Raw genomic sequence first — 19,801 nt, forward strand, 5'->3', positions numbered from 1 at the left:
TGATTGATTGAAATGTTTGCTGCAAATTGATTGATGATATGCAGCGAGGCATGCTACATACGCCATACGCTTCAATAACTGAGGATTTTATTTTAAATTGATATAGCCATAATGTGTGCATGGCCATGGGGATGGGGGCATGAGGCGAGCCAAGTAAACATTGGCCCAAGGATTTGTCAACCCTAAATGGCTAAGCACATTAACGGGACACGTTCGATATACTCGTAAACGGGTCCGACAGTTGGCCGCGAAGTGACAATTTCGAATGGGTTGGCGCTCGTTGCAGGGCAAAAGACAGATAACGGCGTCTGGGTAATGCGGCATATCAGTTTGACAGAGGGATTTGGTGCCGAATTGGCTATCAAAATTTGACATTTTGCTCATGATACTTTCATTTATTATTTCTTTTTTATGCATATGTGGTATAATGTTTACCTATCGAACGCACCATTTACCCTTTTCTATTTTGACTTTGACTCAAATTTCTCTAGAGTATCTTTTCCATTTCCTTTCTTTGGCATTCCTCAAGTGTTTTCTCTCTGCATTTCATTTTGCGATGTGTTTTAATGTGCGCTGCGTTTTGTGCCAAGTGGATTTGTAAAGAGATTTGACATCTTAAAAACTTGATTGATTGATTCGTTTAACTGACATACACACACACACACACACACACACAAGCAATACCCTTATATATTGTCAGTTTCTCTCACTTTCCACTTTCTCAAAAAAGAAAATTCTATGCTGGCTTGTTTTACACGTCGCTTACAAGTGGATTTTGTAGCTCGTTTATCAAATGTGTTGATTTTAGCTGTCTCTTACCCTTATATTCGTTTTTGTTTTTTAACTTGCCACTCCCACAAAATGTAATTACTTACCGATCGACAGCGATGGCAACCAGATGCAATATGGATGCAGTGCAGCAGAGCACATCACAAGAGGTCCAAATGTCGCACAGCTCCGGTCCAAGTATCCAACCCTGGCTGATCTGTGTGTGCGTTAAATAGATAAGAATGAGAGCATTAAGTGTCGTTCGCAGTCTCAGAGTGCCAGTGAAATAAACGATAAAAGTTTATGGCATATTAAAATTGATTCCTCACAAGGGAAGCATTTAAGTCTCGCTCGGTCTCATAATGCCATCCAATAACTGTGCAAACAAGAAGTGCACCGACTCCAAATGAATCGGCTTGCACTCGTCAGGAGAACAGTTTGTGAATTGCAGTCATGAGGTGTGCAAGCCTCTTGCTCTATTTTTGGTTATTTGGCCAAGTTGTTAGTAAACTTCAACCCATCGTAGAAAGTGATAGGGAAACCGAGTATATTTTGTGGGTTTTAGCTTCAATTAAAAACCACGTGACTTTTAATAATGTAGCTGTTTTATTTGGCGACCGGCAACGAACCACAGGATCAGACATCCATAGCTTTATGCATGAACGAATAATGCACGAGCTTAATTCTACTTTAGTTGTTGCTGACAATGAAATTGGATGGATAAATATATTCGTAAATCAGATGATGGTTATTTTGGTAGTCTTTGATGGCTTACAAGATCCCAGTATAAGCGAATTGTCAAATATTCTCAGTTCAGTGAATGAAAAACGCATTATATTCATTTATCATCCAAGAAACAAAATTCCACTCAACGAATTAGAAATTTTCGATTTTTTTTCTTGGTGTTTTAAAAATGATATTTCAAGTGTTGCATTAATTCAAAAGCAATTAAATGCCTATAAATGTTGGAGTTATTATTATACAACAAAATTGGTAGTTACTCGAATGACTGAAAAATTGTTTAACACTAAAACTAATTGGAATGAATTCATAAAGTCACTCAATTATCGATGGCTAGTTACCGTATATGATAATATGCCTGAAGCATATTTGGTAAGATATTTTAATTGAAATTATTTTTATATTAATTAACACAATATATTTTGACAGTATAATTCAACTGATCAGAAAGACATCACTAATGGCAATGTGAGCTTGGGAGGCTTCAATGGATATCTCATAGTAAATTTTCTGCGACACTTGAATGGAACAATGGATATATTATCATTCGCGAATCATAGTGATCTGATGATGAATGCAAAGCGCTTAGCTGGCGGTAGATATATTGACGCTGGTGCAAATTTCGTAACTGATCAAAGTATGACAGAGTACACCTCCTTCATCGGAGGTACAAGATACTGCATTGTCGTGCCTTCAGCAGAAAGGCTACCTTTGGAAGATTACCCGAAGCATTTAATGCATATATCAGTGCATTTATTTCTTTGCTTCGTCATCCTTGTAAATGTTATGCTTAAAAGAATTGCTTATCCCAGAATGTCATTCACGGCGATACTTTATGCCAGTTTGAAAGTTTCAATGATGCAAGGAATTAGTTGTAGAGAATTTCGAAACTTGCGATCGTCTGATAAGTTACTGCAGGTCTTTATACATTTGTATAACCTGTTAATGACTAGCTTAATCTGCAGTAAATTTATTAGATTATTTACTCTTGGAGTTTATGAACCAGAGATTGACGATGTGCAAACACTTGTGCAAAGTGGACTTCGCATTATGATTTTTGATGATGAACATATTCGTATCTTTAATGATATCGAATTACCACGCAATCTTTCAGATCGCCTTCTTTTTGTGGACCGAAAAGAATTCGAGAAACACTTTTTTGCCTTAAATAGAAGCCTTGCATACATTGCTACCTCAGGGCACACCATGCAACTGGATTACGTTCAGGAGCAGCTAAGTCGACCCAAACTTCGAATTGCATCCTCGCAACTATGCACAGTGTATCAAAATCTTAGACTACCGATTCGTTACGATATGTCCACAACTTATTTTGTGGACAGCTTTATAAGAAGAGTTCAAGAAGCTGACTTATTCGATAAATGGATGAAAATGACACTTTTACATGCACGGAAGATAGGATTAGTTACTCAAGCCCCTTATGAACCATCCGAAATGTTGCCCTTACCATTAGCTTTATTTGAAAACTTGTTCGTCAAATTTTTCATGGGCCTAACACTTAGCTTTATTGTATTTGTAATTGAATGTATTCTTTCATTTTGGAAAAAGAGACGAACTGCAAGAAAATATGGTAAAAATCATAATGACATCGCTTAAATGAACTTTAATCGCAGTTATACCTAATCAAAATTTGTAATCATAATCATGAATTTTATGACACTTTATTGCACTTAAATAAAACTAAATATACTGCACACCTTATAAGCACTTCTAAAAAAAATTTGGATTGTTATTAATTTGGGCGGTTATTAAATCGAATTAATTTTTAATTGACTCAAAATGGTATGTTTCTAACTGATTTAAGTTAATATGCAAACTCTTTGATGACAAAATCAATTTGTTAAATATTCATTTCAATTAAAATTAATAAACTTGCAATATTTATATAGGAGACAAACATATTAAATATCTTTTATATATGTACATATATAAAAATATACATTTGTATATTAGAAATTTCGAATTATTACAGCAAAGTTTCACTTGTGATTCCCTTGACAATTATGAGTATGACTACTTCGCAGTAGAACAGAAAAAAAACCAATGTAAGTTTATAGCTGCATTTTTATTTAATAACTGTGCAAACATTGAATGCGTAGACACCGGCTCGGATTTTACTTGCCACGAGAACAGTTAGTGAGTTGCAAGCATGAGGTGTGCCAGCCTTTTATGGTATCTGTGGCTGTTTGGCCACGTTGCCAGTAAATTAAAACCCATAGTAGAAAGTGATAATCAATCCGAATATATTTTTCGATTATTAACATACATGCGAAAACATATAGTCTTAAAGAATGTTGTCATCCTTCTTGAAAATCAGCAACTGGGTAACGAACTAATCAATGTGAACTCTCTGCAGAAGCGTGTTATGAATACCATGGAATATCCTACATCTATCGTTGATATTAGGACTAGTTCCTTGAAGATCAATTTAAATGTACTCACGCTGCTAATGATACCTTTTAGTGGCATAAAAGATCCTATCCTTAACAGATTTGTTACTAAACTGCAACCTAAATATTATGTTGCCATCATTTTTATATACCACTCAACTAAGTCAAATTCTTTAACGGAATTTCAAATTATCGAGATGTTTTCATGGTGTTTCGAAAGACATTATCTTTGGGCCATACTAGTGCAGACAAGGCAAAACGGAGCTGAAGCTTGGACATATCGTTATATATCGGAAATAAAAATTATTCAACTAACTGATGCCTATATGAATGCTTCAGCTCCATCTAGGAATGTTTATGCTCACTCCTTCCACCATCGATGGTTGGTATCAGCTTATAATAACATTCCTTATGTATATTTGGTAAGAATTCGAATTGAAAAACAAATCAATTAACTTAACATCACACACCTCATTCACAGTATAATTCAACGGATCAATCAGATTTAACCGGAGGCAATTTGAGCATTGGAGGAGTTTTGGGTTGTTTTTTGTCAACTTTTCTGCGTTATTCGAATGCAAAAATGGAAATTTTAGCATTTAAGAATCAAAGTGATCTCGCTTTGAATTCTAAGCGTCGAGCTGGTAATCGCTTGATTGATATTGGAGCGAATCCTTCATGGAATCAAAGTCTGGGAATACACAGCTTAACCGTGGAGTGGACTAAAGTTTGCATTATAGTTCCGACAGCAGATCGATTACCATTGCATTTTTATTTAAGACATTCCATCAAACCATCTTTGCGTGTATTCATGTGGTTTATTTTCTTTGCACATATTGTGATAATACGTCTGACTTATCCACGAATGTCATATATGGCGATATGTCATGCAAGTCTAAGGATTATTTGTATGCAAGGCATAGATATAAGAGAATTTCGTCGACTGCGATTACCTGTCAAGTTACTGCAGCTCTTCACACATATTTATAATCTATTGATGACCAGCATCGTGTGCAGCGGCTTTATTACCGCATTTACCACTGGTTACTATCAATCAGAGATTGAAGATGAGCAAGGACTCCGTGAAAGTAATCTGCGCATTATGATATATGATCCTCTGCTCATTCAATTGTTTGAAAGTAATCAATTACCAAAAGGTCTTTCCGATCGATTGCTTTTGGTTGATCAGAACACACAAGAAAATCATTTCTTTGGTTTAAATAGAAGCTATGCCTATGTAGTTTCCCTAACTAAAATGTTGCAACTTGAGGACATGCAACAGAAATTGATGCGTCCCAAACTTCGAGTAGCATCCTCAAAGCTATGTTCAACTGATCTACAGCTAAAAATGTCGTATCGAGAAGATCTGCCATCAGCTATGCTACTGACTCGTTTTGTACATATGACTCGTGAGGTGGGCTTATTTCAAAAGTGGGTGGAAATATCATTTCGACAGGCACGGAAGTCAAATTTGGTTACCCTGGCATCATACGAACCGTCCAAAGAGTTTCCCTTGCCGATGGATTTTTTCCAAAATATATTCATTGCATTTGCAGTTGGGCTGCTTATTTGTTTTGTTGTCTTTGCACTCGAATGCATATATAAAGCTTGGCAAATACGAAGAAGTCACTATCGTTTAGATATATGTTGAATTTTTTTAGAATAATCCTCCTAAGTAGTAATTTTATTTCCTATCGCACTTTTCATGTAAGTGAAATACTATTTTGTCATTATGTGAAAAAAACAATCGATCAAAAAGCAGCAGCCATGGAAATTTCGCTTAGCTATATGAGAGTAAACTAACCAATTCGAATTTGTATATTTAATCACAATAACGCATATATCAATAAATAAATTTGTAAACTCAATTGCGACCTTACCCAACTCAGTTTGATTGAAACATTATTTTCGATATCGATTCTTACATTATTAAGTTGTATGGTGTTTTTTCCAAACTTACCTCATAGACAGCACCCAGTGGCATCACCAAACAAGCAACAAATAGATCAGCCACTGCCAGCGAGGCAACAAGATAGTTGGCCACATTCTGTAGATTTCGCTCCAGTATAATAGCCGCTATCACAAAGACATTGCCTGCAATGGGAGAAGGAAAGAGCAAAAGGAAGTTGAAAAATTTGTGTGAAAAGAAGAAGTGGCAATGACAGCTAAGGCGAATTGTTGCCACTGCAGCTGGGCCTAATTGCGAAAATTGACTTGAGCGAAAAGTTTGCGATTCAATTAAGTACGTTTGCAAGTCGAATCCGAGCGCAGCTGCCAAGTGAAAGCAATGCGAATGAGAAAGCGAACGCGAATGAAATGAAACGAAAAATGAAAATGAAAACGAGACGCAACCGCAGTGGGTGGAATAAAGTTTGTAAATTGCCAAAGTTGGATGTGTATGTGTGTGTGAGGGGTTAAATAAAATGGGAATCTTATTAAACTTGCCCCCGACTTGCGTTGCATGTTGCATTGTAACATTTTGCAGTTGCCTAGCGAAACCGAATATCACTGCAATTTTGCCTTCCCCCTCAGTTCTGCCTGCCTGCCACATTGTGTTGCACTTGAATTGCCCCGGACAAAGTTCACAAAAGCTAAAATAAACGACATCAGCTAATCGCGCTGTCGTAAACTTTGCTAAGCCCGTCGTCGACGTCTGTGTCTGCCTTGAAGGTGGTGGTACACAGCACTCGTTGCTAGGGGTTGGAGATGAGGCGCCAAATTGACAGCGCCCTGTGCAGAGATGCACTCAGTGGCGCCACCTTTGATGTCTGCTAGTTGCCTGGCAGTGTCTGCCAGTGTCACAACTACTTGTGGCGCACTTGAAGGTGCAAAAAAGAAATGGCTGCTAGAATACCTGTAAAAGTTGAGCCCAAGTGCAAGACATGCAATTTGCGGCATTGAATTTGCCGTCTGCAGCAGCAACGGCACTCACAACGACAACGACAGCGACGGCAACGGCGAGGGACACTGCCCTGCAGCCCCCGCACACACACACATATATACAAGCTGTCGACAAAGGAATACACATGCAATTAGACACTTCAGTGTCAAAGTGAAGGCAAACTGACAGGCTGCCTGTCCCTCAACTGTTTGCATTTCAGCTCAACTCATCTCTTGTTCTCTACGCTTCTGCTATCTCTCTCTCTCTCGCGCTCTCGCTCTCTGTACAGTTTTTGCCGTGGCTTCTCAAATGAAGATTTCGCACAAAGTTGTCATGGAAATCCCCAGGAAATAGAACAACAAAAGGTGATTGTTTAAGATGATATAAAAGAGGGCAAGCAAACAAAAAAAAAAAAAGAAGTACAGTATTCAGTGCAGCTGCATATAAATTGCATTTACGGAATAATTGAATCGTTAAATACTGATTGAATAATAAATGAACAAATAATAACAATAAGTGACTTAATGCAATCTAAAATGGGGCATTGTGCGCTGATAACATAAATTATAAACTACAATACGCATTTACATATTAATTGAAAATTATTCTGATTACAAATTTCAGCAAAGTGAACAAATAAATAGCACACAGATTTCGTTCATTGCTAATGAGTTCGCTCGTTCGTTACATGGAATTTGTTAAACATTTCTCAAATGCTAACGAGCATGTCCATTCTATTCAAACAAACTGTTGTTATTGAAGCCCTGTGTGTCGTTGGACAGTTCACTATTTGTCGTGTTTGCTCTTTTAAAGTTGGCAATAAAACTCATTAGCATTTCCTTTTATTTATATGCTAAATGCTGGCACTCAAAAACAGAGAGCAAAGCAACAGCATTCAACGCAAATGCAACCACTACGAAGCTCAAAAGTGAAGAAAAACGAAATGAAAATGGCAACAAAAATACAAAATGAAAAACGTGGAATGTGAAACGAGGGCAAAACTAAAATGAAAACAAAAACCAGCCAGCCAGAAAGCAGAGCCAAAAAAGCTAAATAAAATAAACAACAACAACAACAGCGACAACAAAAACAAAATAAAAATAAACACAAATTAGATGAAAATCAAAATGAATACTAAATGAATGCAGAAAACAAGGCACGCATGTGAATGGCAACTGGCAGTCGGCGAGCAAAATGGCCAAATAGCAAATGACGGCAGCTGCCATTAAACTGGGCCCCAAAATGTAGCATACTTTTTTGGGCATTGCTTTTTCGCTTGAGCTTGGTTTTTATTTTCTGTTTAGCTCTTGACTTTTGCTTTGCTTTCCGTTGCGTTGCGTTGTGTTTAAACGTAACGCAACGAAATGAAATGAAATCTACTTAAATTAATGAAATCAATTTCAGTCGCTGCGCTCTTTTACTTTCGTGCTTCTGGTTTTATGCCAAATAAATGTTGCGCCGCAGTTTTACAATCTGGGGGGCCGTAAAGTTCTCATGGTAATTTTTTGAGCACAAAATTTGTTGGTTTCGCGTGGCTGGAAACTGTGATTGATTGATTGATTGTCTGTCAATTTTAATGCGGCGTGTCTTTGCATCGTTTTTTCTATCTGTTTTTTTTGTTGTTTGCTGCCTAGATGAATGCTGTGCCGAATGTCTTCTGTTTGCTATGCGGATTTATGGCTAAATGCGTGTAATGAATGAAGCCAACAACAATGGCTACGGCAATGGCAATGGCATTGAGCTGCCTTATTAATAACAAGCCGTCGAGTGGCACTGCGACTGCCACTGCCCCTGATACAGCCGCCGTCGTCAATGCTGAGCTAAGTATAATAACAACAATAATAAATAATATAAAATGGCCCCAGCATCATAAATATCAGTTACGCGTATTTTATTATCTGCAACTCAACCGAAATGCTGAGTGGGCGCAAAATCGCCACCCAAACACAAATCCCCCAAACCAGATCCGATCCGCCTTCTTCTCATCAAACTGCGATGGCTGCTTTGGCTGCTGGTTGCTGTCATTCGGTTTGCCTTATTGAATTGTTTGCCATATTCCCCAGCGAAATGGCGCGTCGGATTTGCTGGCACGCGCGTGCCTGAGACTGGCTTCTATGGAATTTATTGGCGTGGTGAAGGAGAGCGCGCGCAAATAATTATGTCTATGTTTAGGCTTTGGCTTTAGCTTTCGCTTTGACTGTCTCTCTTACTGTGGCTGTGTCTGTGGCTTTTGGCCTGTCTATCGCTCAACAACTGGAGCATCAGTCCCGTCAGTCCCGTCAGCGTCGCGTCGCGTCACCCTAATGAGCTTTCCATGTTCCGCATCCGTTGTGGACGACTTACCAATTATGGTGACGAGTATCATCAGGCCAAGCAGCACCGATGTGACCGCCATGCGTAGCAGCTGCGTGAAGTCATCTTCATCCACTTTGCTGTCCGTCACATTGACTGCCCCGCTGGCATTCATCAGCTGCCCGGTGCCATTGACCAAGTCACCAAAAATGCTCAAAGCCGTTTCATTTGCCTCCAGCAGCAGCGTATCGTTTAACAGCATGGCGCCAAGGCCAACTGCCACATTCGTGTAGTTATTGTCCGTCGTGGCAGCAGCAGCTGCAGCAGCCACAGAAATCCCATTACTGCCATCCACATCGATCAGTTCGATTGCCTTGCCACTGCCACTGCTGCTGCTGGTTGTGGCCAGCGCTCGATGAGCGGCCTTTGCTGTAATGCGTGCTGCTGCGGCAGCAACCGAGGCAGTTGCTGCTGCCGCCGCCAGCGCTGCTGTGGCAAGCGGTGAGCTTGCTGTTGTTGTTGTCGTTGTGGTTGAAGCAACTGCCGAGGCGGCATTTATGCTCCGAAAGTCTGTATCGCCGCCGCCATCGTTATAGTAATGATTGTTGTTGTTATCGTCGCCGGCAAAATCCTCGTCCTCATCATCATTGCTGTTGTTATTGTTGTTATTGTTGTTGTCGTCATCATCTTTCGGCCGCTGCGGCTCGGCTATTAAATAGGCGTTGTCGTTCATGCTATTGGCTATGTATATGTAATCCAGCGCATCTGCAAAAGGCAAGCAGGTCGTGTATATAATATAATGAATAAACTAGTTGCTGGCTGCCTTTGGCAATTTGTCAATTTCAATCAAGAACTGAGCAACTTCGAGTCTGTTTAATAAAATTAATTAATTTTGGAATTAAACAAAATTGTAATTTCAATACGAAATTTGTAATGATTAATTCAAGTTTATAATTCGCTTTGATAAAACTTTCATCTACAGTTGCAAGTCAATTTTGGAATTAAACTTTGTACTTTTTAGCATACTTACCATTAAAGTTAGTCTTTCTTTCCATTTTATTTGTCGTGTATTATTTTTGGTGTTCTCCAGTTTTTGTTTGTTATTTTTGTTGGTGCACGAAGGGAAGGTAGCACGCTTAATTGCAGCCGCAGCGGAAATGAGGCGAGTGAGCGTAGACGGAAACGGAAGCGCGACTATGCGACTATGCAATGGCAATGGCAATGGCCTGGCTGAGGTTCAGTCTGAGGTGAGATGAAGCTACTCAGGCGGCGTCGTTGGCGTCGCTGGCGTCGGTACATGTTGAGACGCACACACTCGCACATACACACACCGATGTAGGCTGCCAGTCCAGGATGTATTCTCTTAACGAGCTTTTGAGTGTTTACACGAAGCGTCGTTTACAGTTTTCTTCTTTCTGCTTTCACTTTCACTTTCTGTTTGCGACTTTGGGCTTAACTCTGATATGCGTGTGTGTGTTCGTGTGTTGCCATGTGTTGTTGCTATTGTTGCTCTCTTCTTTGTTTTTTTTTTATTTTGGCTGGCAGTGTTGTTGTTGTGTTGATTGTTGTTGCTGCCAGCTGCCGGTTTTCGCCAACTGCCTTGTTCTTGTTGCCTGTTATTTTGTACTCCTTTTAAGCTCTTCCGTTTGTTCTCATGTGTTATGGCTCGTTTATGCGCTATTTTCATATCCTCAAAGTGAATTTCACATCCGTTGGCGGCGTTCTCATGCTCTTGGCTGCTGCTCCTCGTTGCTGCTCCTGCTGTTGATTTAGTACCCTCATATTGCTGTCGCTGTCGCTGTTGCTGTTGCTGTTGGTGTTACTGCTTTTGCCGTGTGTCGTGTCCTGGCTGCGCGGGAGGCGTTGAGCGGTGGGGGAGACGCGGGGGGCCAATTGCCCCGCATTAAACCGCATTCATTTGCGCAGCTGCAATGAAAATTCAATTAGAATGCATAAATTTATTAACAAAACGCGCACACTAAATGCACAAATTCCATATTCCAACACACAAATTTCAAATTTCATAATTTCAATATTTGTACATTTTCAATTTGCTAGCGAGTTTATGGCGAAATAATTTCCTGAACTGAAGCATCGTCAACAAATTTATTGCATATATATATTAATTTCCTGCACATTGTGCGTAAAGTGTGTAAAGTGAATTTGAATTTGCCACACTTGCTCTTGCACTCCCTAGCTTCGCGCTCGCTTGTTAAATAATTTAACGCAATTTTTGCAATTACACACAATCACTTTTGCACGATAAATAAAAATGAAGACTGGCACGCAAGTTGTTTTCATTTCTTTTGTGCTGTAAAGCAGAGTCTCGCCTCTTGCGACACCACACCACATCGTGTGTGTGCGTGTGAGAGGCATATATCTACCATATATACACACATACATATGTATATATGTAAGTGTGTGTGTGGCCGGAAGCTTGCGTGCGTGCGACAGGCGCCATCGCTAGTGGCTTCTCTGTGCAGCAGCAAAATAAATTTAAAGCGCATAAAAAAAACTCACAACATACATGTGCTAGTAGAATGGAGCACGGCTAATAGTTACCCAGTAATAATATTGTAAAAAAAATCACAATATCATGAATTCAATATATATCATGAATTCAATAAATAAATCTTAATATACTATAATATTGTAGTAGAAACAATGTCTTTACACCCAAATGCAATTTGCGCTTTCTCAGCTATTCCGACAATTTTTTTATTGATTTAGTTATGTGCCCATTATAACTCTCTTATCTCGTTTGAGACTCTGTACTATCGAATAAACCATTCAGAGCGTTGAAAATAATCTTGATTGAAGGTTTGAATAAATCTGACTTTTAACAATAAGTGCTTTTCATTTTATCATTTGTCTAACATATTATTAATATAGTTAAAATCATTAAAGTTTATTTGCTACTATTAACATATGCTGTATTTACAGGGTATTCAAAGTAGAAGCCGATGCCGTAGTAAAATGTCATCGCATGCCTTTTGTGTGCTTTGTAGCTGTAACTGTAACTATATATCGCATTTTGCCATATAGTATACATTGCGGCGCCATAAACGCGCTGTGAGAATGTTGCATGCGTAATGTTGGTATAAAATCGACAAAGAAATAAGTTTTCCACAAACACAAACACCACACACTGTAAAGGTGGCACTCGTAAAAGCTAGAGAGCGGGAGCTCTATAGATTTATATGATCAGCACTGAATTGTTTGCCCATTGCTTAATTCTTAACTTAGTAAATTATAGCGTTAAATAATTAAATTCTCTAAGCACTTTCCCATTTTAAAGCTAAAGTATGCAGTTTTTGTGTGTAATTTAAGTCGTTGCTTTAGTCTTTGCTCTATAAATGTATATTGATCCAAACTGATATGTTTACCCTTTGCTTAATTCTCAACTAAGCACTTTCCCTTCTTTTTCTTTAAAGCAAAAGTGTGCAGTTTTTATATGCATGGAAATGTTGTGCTTTTGCAATTGGATTAGTCGTTGCTTTAGTCTTTGCTTTAGCCAAAATGTATGCACTGCTAATTACACAGCTCAAATGCTAAGTACAGCAGCAGCACAGCAGTTTGCATTGAGCTCATTAAGCGTTCGCATTTACTGTGCACACAACAACAACAACAGCAACAACAACAGCAACAGCAACAACTAGTCTTCCCCCGTTTCGTTATCGCTCTGTTCGTTTTAGTTTGCTGGCATTCATATGCAAGTAAGCTGACTTGATTGGCAATCGTGCATATACGTTGCTGAGTAGCTTGTCTATTATGCATCCTCCAGAACACTTTTTTGGGCTTTAGATTGTGCTGTGGCTGTGGATGTGGATGCGAATTCACTTTGGACACGTGCAAAGGATCCCCAAAGTACAGCTGCACAGATTTCGATGATGTGCTTGGCGCACGTTTTCAGCAAAAGAAAAAAAAACAGCTGCAAGTTGCCAGCTGCTTAAATATGATGCTATAATTTTGCATCTTTAAATATTTACAGTCATTGCAAAAGGTCGATTCCAAGCACTCTGTGTGTGTGTGTGTGCTTTAACCTTCAAACAACAGGCAACAGTGTATATTGTTTATGCTTGACTAAAGCTTACATGTGTATGTGAAGTGTAAGCTTGCGTGTGTGTGTGTACGCGAGCAGGTAACTAACATTTTCAAGTTCAAAGTCGATTTAATGCGGAAGTTTATGTCAGCCATGAGTGTTCAAGGCAGAGCTGTGGCTACACTTGCCTCCAGTTTCAAGGGGCAGGCATAAGTTCAGGAGGTCCAAAGAGAGAAGAGGTGGAGAGGCGGTGGCCCAAGGGCGGGCGGTGGACAGTTGCAATGTGCACAGCGCGCGCATTTGAAGTGCATTTGAGTGTGAAGACGACACATGTCGTTTAAATGCACACCTGTCTACGTGTCAGTCTGAGTGAATGTGTGAGTGCAAGTGCGAGTATGTGTGTGTGTGTGTGTGGCTATGTAGTAGTTTGTCAGCAACGCTGCCGAGTGCACTTGTTGCGGTTGGCTAGCAGAGAGCCACAGTCAGTGCAACTGCATATATAATGCATGAGTCTAGGCACAAACGAGTCTCTGTCTCTGTATTAGTGAGTGTCTATATTAATGTGTGTGAGTGTGTGTATGTGTGTGTGTGTGTGTGCGGTTGAGCATGCATCTTTTTATAGTTAGCTTATCGCTTATTTATGTGGTTTGGCCTTTAAGCGTGCGAATTTTTTTTTGAGGACTTTGCTTTTATTTATTGAATCTTCTCTATATTTTGAGACTAACAATAAGTTTACGAATCTTAACATTAAAATTTAGCTAACAGTGTGTTAAAACTGCATTCTGGTTGCGCGTCCCTCAGGTCGGTCGCTGGGTGGGTAAGTCATTACGACGAAGACGTGATTGGTTGCTCAACCTTGTTAGACCTCTCGCCAGGTGGTTAGGGTGCAACAGTAGCTTGGTAAAGTACTTTTCCTTCTGTTCTGCGATCACTTCTTTGACTGGTAGGATGTTTAAGTCGCGTTGTATGTTTTCGTTGCGAACGTACCACGGTGCCCCGGTGATGGTTCTCAAGATCTTCGACTGAGCTCGCTGGACTATGTCAATATTACTATTGCTGGCACTCCCCCATAATTGGGAGCCGTACATCCATATAGGTTTTAGTACCGAGTTATACAGCAGGACTTTATATTCAAGGCTAAGGGGAGACCGAGCGTTGATAAGCCAATGAAGGCTGCTGGCTTTTAGCTTTAGGTGTGTTCTTTTGGCTTCAATGTGCCGGCGCCATGTGAGTCTTCTGTCGAGGTGTACTCCTAGATATGTCACTTCGTTTGCTTGCGGGAGTGGAGTGTTGTTTAACGTTAGCGGCGGGCAGTTTTGTCTGTTCAGGGTGAATGTAACGTGCTTGCATTTTTGTTCGTTCACTCTAATTCGCCAATCTGATAGCCATTTTTCAACATCGACCATATGAAGAGCTAGCTGCGCAGTTGCTTGCCTCGGGCATTTTGAGCGGCTAAGAATAGCTGTATCATCAGCAAACGTAGATGTTGTTATTCGTGTGCTTGTCGGGATGTCTGCTGTGTAGAGGACGTATAGTGTTGGCCCTAGCACACTACCTTGAGGAACTCCAGCTCCAACAGTGAAAACATCAGATATAGCAGAGTTGCATCTCACAACAAATTTTCTGTCGTAAAGGTAAGACTCTAAAAGCTTATGGGTGTTGCTGGGGAGCATTGTCTTGATCTTGTACATTAGACCTTCTAGCCAGACTCTATCAAATGCTTGAGAGACATCTAAAAATATGGCAGTACAGTACTCTCGTTTTTCGAACGCGTTCCGAATTTCTGATGTTATCCGGTTGACCTGCTCAATTGTTCCGTGCTTTTCACGAAACCCAAATTGATGTGACGGGATTCCTTCCTGGAGTCTTAGGTACGTGTTTATCCGAATCAAAACGCATTTTTCAAAGAGTTTAGATAAGCATGAAAGTAGGCTTATAGGTCTATACGACGTGGGGACTGTGTGGTCTTTTCCCGGCTTTGCTATCATTATTATAATTGACTTCTTCCATCTCATTGGATAGTAGCCAAGTTTTGCGATGGTGTTGAAAAGCTGGGTGATAGTGCAAACGGCGCAAAATGGGAGCTCGATGATCATTTTGGGAGTTATGAGGTCGCATCCCGGGGATTTTTTCGGATTCAGTTGATTTTTAATGATGCTAACGATTTCATTTGGGCGAAATTCGATTGGCTCACGTTGAAGCTGAGGCTCATTTGATAAAGTCGGGAGAGTAAACGCACTCGTGGCAGGATTTGGTTGGAATACATTTTTAAGGTGGTTGGCAAACGTGCTGGCTCTGTCTGCATCGCTACGCGCCCAGCCTCCTGTGGGATTTCTTATAGGCATCACGGCTTCTTTCGGTGAGCTCAGAGTAGGGTGAGCTCTCCATAGTGAGTTTTTCGTACTAGAAGTACACAATTGCTCTATGTAGTGGCGTTGGACATATGCTTCTTCTTGCTGTAGAGCTTTAGTAAGTTCACGTGAGGCATGTCTTAAACGTTGCTTAGAAGATGGCGATCTGTGGAATTGCCACTCTCGACGTAAGCGTCGCTTTTCGAGGACGAGCTGCTCGATTTGTAGATTTGTCTTCTTTCGATTGCTTTGTGTATTTATGGTTTGGCGTGCGAATGAATCAACTTTAGATTCACTTTGCCTGCAATTATAACTTTGACTATCAGCGTTTCACATAAAGTTTCTCTTTGATGTTATTTCTTGTGAATGAATTATTGTTATAAGCTACTACGCATAATTCGCACTTCTAAGCTGACATCACATCGTTTGTTATATGCATATTGTATGTGTATATCATATATTATATTTATATATTAAAAAAAAAAATGATTTCGAAGAGAACAAAACAATTTGTTTTTCTCTACTTTAACAGATAATCTTAGAAAAATAAAATTTTCTGTATATACGTCTAAATATAATGTTGACTGATTAACTGAACTACAATTACTTGAACCACCCTCGTTATATAGTTACACTCTACGAGTATATGCAAGTTTGTTGTTTTGCTTTTTAAAGTGCATTTTGAAAATGTTTTGCGAAAACGAAGCGTTTTGTTCGCAATCTCAATGCCAGCTGTTGGCTCAATGCGCTTATTCTGCGGTTTTATGAGTGTGAATGCGTGTGAATGTGTGTGTGTGCGTGTGTGTGGTTGTGTGAGAGTATGTGTGGAAATGAATGTAAGCGTGTTGGTCGAAGTGGGCCAAAGAAGCAAAGTAAACTAAACTGAAATAAAATAAAATAAATTGCATGCATTTTTCATTCGACGCTCGATTTCATTCACAGGCGCTTAGGCAGGCACAAACACACACACACACACACACACACACCAATGCACTCGCACACACATACTAATAGTGGAATACGAATACAGGGAAATGGGCAAAAGCAAAGGCAAACATGACCAGACATTTATCAGTTGTTCACATGCATTCAAAGATACTAATGTACATATTAGTTCAGCCCTGTAAGTGGCTGCCACACTCTTCCCGCTGCCGCTCCTTCCACCCCACACCCCACACCCACCGAACCCATGCTTCCTCTCGCAGCGCAACCGCATCGCCCACTCCTCCATTTCCCTTGCCCACCCTTTACTTCCTATTCAGCCAATGTTTGTGCATCGAGGATGTGTGTGTATGTGTATGCGTGCGTGTGTGATAGCTGGGTTCCTTTTTGTGCCATTTCCGCTTCATTTCATGCGCCATTTTTCTCTATCTTTGCACTCGAGTGTTTGCGCCTTGTTGCCATGTCCTGGCAAGGCCTTTCATTGGCCTGACTGACTGTTCTCCGTTGGCGTTGGCGCTGTCGTTGTTCTTCTTGTTGTTGTCATTCTGGTTTGCTGCTGCCTCTCTTGCGGTTGCAGCTGTTATGTGTATTCTTACAGCATCAGTTGGCATTGTGTTTTTGTTTTTGATTTTTTTTGTATTTTTTTTTTTGCCAGCTTGCAATTGCTTTGCCAATCAGTCTACTGCAAATAATTTATAACTTTTGCGCCTGAGCCGGCAACCAGCCAACTTTACAGGCATTTCTCTTTCACTCTCTTTCTGTGTGTGAGTTCCTAAGCTCATAAATATTACGCATACGCAACGTGCCACACAAGAAGTGCCATGCATTGCATTTGTAATTAGTTGAGCTTAGTTTATTTTCGTTTAGGTTTAGTGGTGTTTTAGGTTTCTATTGGGCCACATAGATTGCATCTATTGTACCATTATTAAGGTCTCTGTCTAATTGCTCATTAATATTCGATCGCCTGTGGCTGCCCGTCAATTATTCAATAATAATCCAACAATCGAGTACTGTGTGACCACAAACAACAAATTATACATAGTGTAAATAAAAGCCGGAATCGCACTCTATTTAACTGTCTCTCTCAATCCCCCATTCGCGTATCCATTTATCGCTCAACCAGTCAGTCGCTCTGTCTCTCTCCTCCCTCCCTATCGCTCTGTGTCTCTCTCTCTCTCTCTCTCTCTCTCTCTGTAGCTATTGATTGCGTTGTAAAACAACGCAAATAAGAAAAGTGCTGCAAATATTTAAATGCCAGCTTATTTTACAATTGAAACGCGCGCGGACAAGAAACCAATAAAAATGCATTGCATTCAATGCTGACATTTTTACACATGGCAAAAAACTGTGGAAATGTTATCTTGGTTGTTATCGTTGTTGTTGCTGTTGTTGTTTGTAGCATGTGCAAAAATTCAATAACCCAAGTGCTTTGTGTTGCACAAATAAAACAAACGGCAACCATGCCAAGTATTAGCTGAAATTGTAATTCGATTAAAGTCTGACAATTTTAAAAAATAAATAACAATTGTATTTTCATTCACAAAACGATTCAATTTTTTTCTGCGGTCAAAGTCATCGAAGAAGCGTTTAAATAAAACAAAATCAAACTTGCAATGGTAAAACATAACAAAATCTATAATAAATTTATTTCACTTCAGCATTTCAAGTGGCAATTTGAGCAAAGGAACAAAAAATTGTTAAATTTATGCGATGAAAATTCAATTAAACTTCTTTACAATTCTTTACAATATAAATGTGTTTGTGCATGGGAAATTGTTGCCTTTTAATTACATTTCAGCTTCAGGAATCCACATAGAAATACACTGAGAGATCAGAGAGTGGTCTGGCGACTTCAATACGCATGTGTGCGAGTGTGTGTGTGTGTGTGTACTTCTTGAATGCCATGCCACATGATAATAAATTTCCGCATGCAATATCCTGCATTTAAATAACACTTCCTGTGCCGTCTAGGCCAAGGCATCCGTCGTCCATACGTCAACGGGGCACTGAAATGAATTTATTTTCCAGCAGCTCTCTCTCTCACAATCTCTTTGTACGTCCCTCTTCCTCTCGAAGTCTGCCCTGGACGTTACTGTTCTGCTGAGTTGAGTTGAGTTGCGTTGAGTTGAGTTGAGTTGAGCTTCTCTCGTTCGCTCTGGGTTCGGTCGGTCAGTTCATTTCGCGTTGAATGGCGGGCGAACGCACTTTGCTTCATTACTTTGCCATGCCCTCACCGTGGTATACGGCTAAAGCAATGCTGGCATGCTTCTGTGTGTGCTCTTCAGCCATTTGGCACTTCATCGCAGAGTGCGCCCAAAAGGCTGCTACGTTTATTTTTTGTTGCTCTTTGCTGCGTTACTGCTTTTGTTTTGCTTTCTTCCTTTTTTGGCGACCACACGCATAAGAATAACATGGCTGAAGGTGGGCGGGGTGGTATAAGCAAGGAGCGGGGAGGCGACCATCTTTACCACACAATAAAAATTTATGAGCCGTGTGCGTGTGTAGCCCTTTTTGCCTGAAAGTCGCACAACATTTGTGCGAGGCGCGCATAAATTTTATATGCCGCAACTTGACATGCTTTTTACAGAGCCTTTCTTCTCTACTCCTCATCTTTGGAGTCTGCTTTGTTGTCATTCGCCGACGTGTTCCAGTCACCGAATGTCTCTCGCTATCCAGTGTTGCTCGTAGATAGCTGCAGGTAATGCAGCGCCGTAAATTTATAGTAGTTGTTGTCGTGGTCGTTGTCGTTGCCGTTGCCGCTGTGTGGAGCTGCTGTACGGTGTCTCATCATGCATAATGCATTAACTTGAAAGGATACGCGAAGGCAGTTGCAGCACTTGCGAAACCGAGCGTGGGGCGTAGCCACTTTTGCAGCGCTCAATCAATTAGTCACAGGTCAAATGCGTGTGCAAAAACCTATACTCCATCACAATTTCGCGCAATTAAAGCGCTCTTGAGGGCTTACCCTTGCCAAGAGCAGAGACAGAGACTCGCAGTCGTCTACCAACAACACACACACAACAAAAAAAAAAAAATGAAATAAAAATATGATTTCATGCTCTTGCGCACAATTTAGTTACACAGGCACAAAGATTTCACGATGTGTGTGCGGGTGTGTGTGAGGCCCATGTGTGCGCCGTGATTTCTTTCTCATGCAAATAAACGTGAGTTACAGACACGTGGAGACATGTGGAGTTCACAGTTCAAGGGAATGCGGGCAGCATGAAGCGGGGCGGCAAAGCCAAAAGCTGCCAGCCAGGCAGCCAGCCAGACAGTCGATCGATGTGAATGAATTTGAGGCTGCTTTTTAAATTGCCTGGCAACCTGCATTTGGCGTTTAGCTCCCGTTAAGTGCGGCGAGACGTGAACATTTTTT

At 40.3% G+C, this 19,801-nt stretch overlaps 2 protein-coding genes across 4 annotated transcripts in view; one reads left to right on the forward strand and one right to left on the reverse strand.

The window, feature by feature from the left end:
• LOC133839925 (5-hydroxytryptamine receptor 2A) overlaps positions 1-19,801 on the reverse strand; it is a 70,624-nt gene that overhangs the window by 31,723 nt on the left and 19,100 nt on the right. For all 3 annotated transcript variants that reach the window (XM_062271577.1, XM_062271575.1, XM_062271576.1), the window contains exons 2-5: positions 10,121-11,016; positions 9,142-9,855; positions 5,878-6,011; positions 876-985 (exon numbers count right to left, since the gene is read on the reverse strand). In XM_062271577.1, the coding sequence (XP_062127561.1) occupies positions 876-985; positions 5,878-6,011; positions 9,142-9,855; positions 10,121-10,145 (983 nt within the window). In that variant the 5' untranslated portion in view covers positions 10,146-11,016. The remainder of the gene's footprint in view (positions 1-875; positions 986-5,877; positions 6,012-9,141; positions 9,856-10,120; positions 11,017-19,801) is intronic.
• Positions 1,864-3,206, forward strand: LOC133844344 (uncharacterized). The gene is made up of 2 exons (XM_062278287.1): positions 1,864-1,881; positions 1,939-3,206. The coding sequence occupies exons 1-2, from the start codon at positions 1,864-1,866 to the stop codon at positions 3,121-3,123; spliced, it is 1,203 nt and encodes a 400-aa protein (XP_062134271.1). The 3' UTR covers positions 3,124-3,206.

This window comes from Drosophila sulfurigaster, chromosome 3, assembly GCF_023558435.1.
Source record: "Drosophila sulfurigaster albostrigata strain 15112-1811.04 chromosome 3, ASM2355843v2, whole genome shotgun sequence".
Taxonomy (NCBI): Eukaryota; Metazoa; Arthropoda; class Insecta; order Diptera; family Drosophilidae; genus Drosophila; species Drosophila sulfurigaster.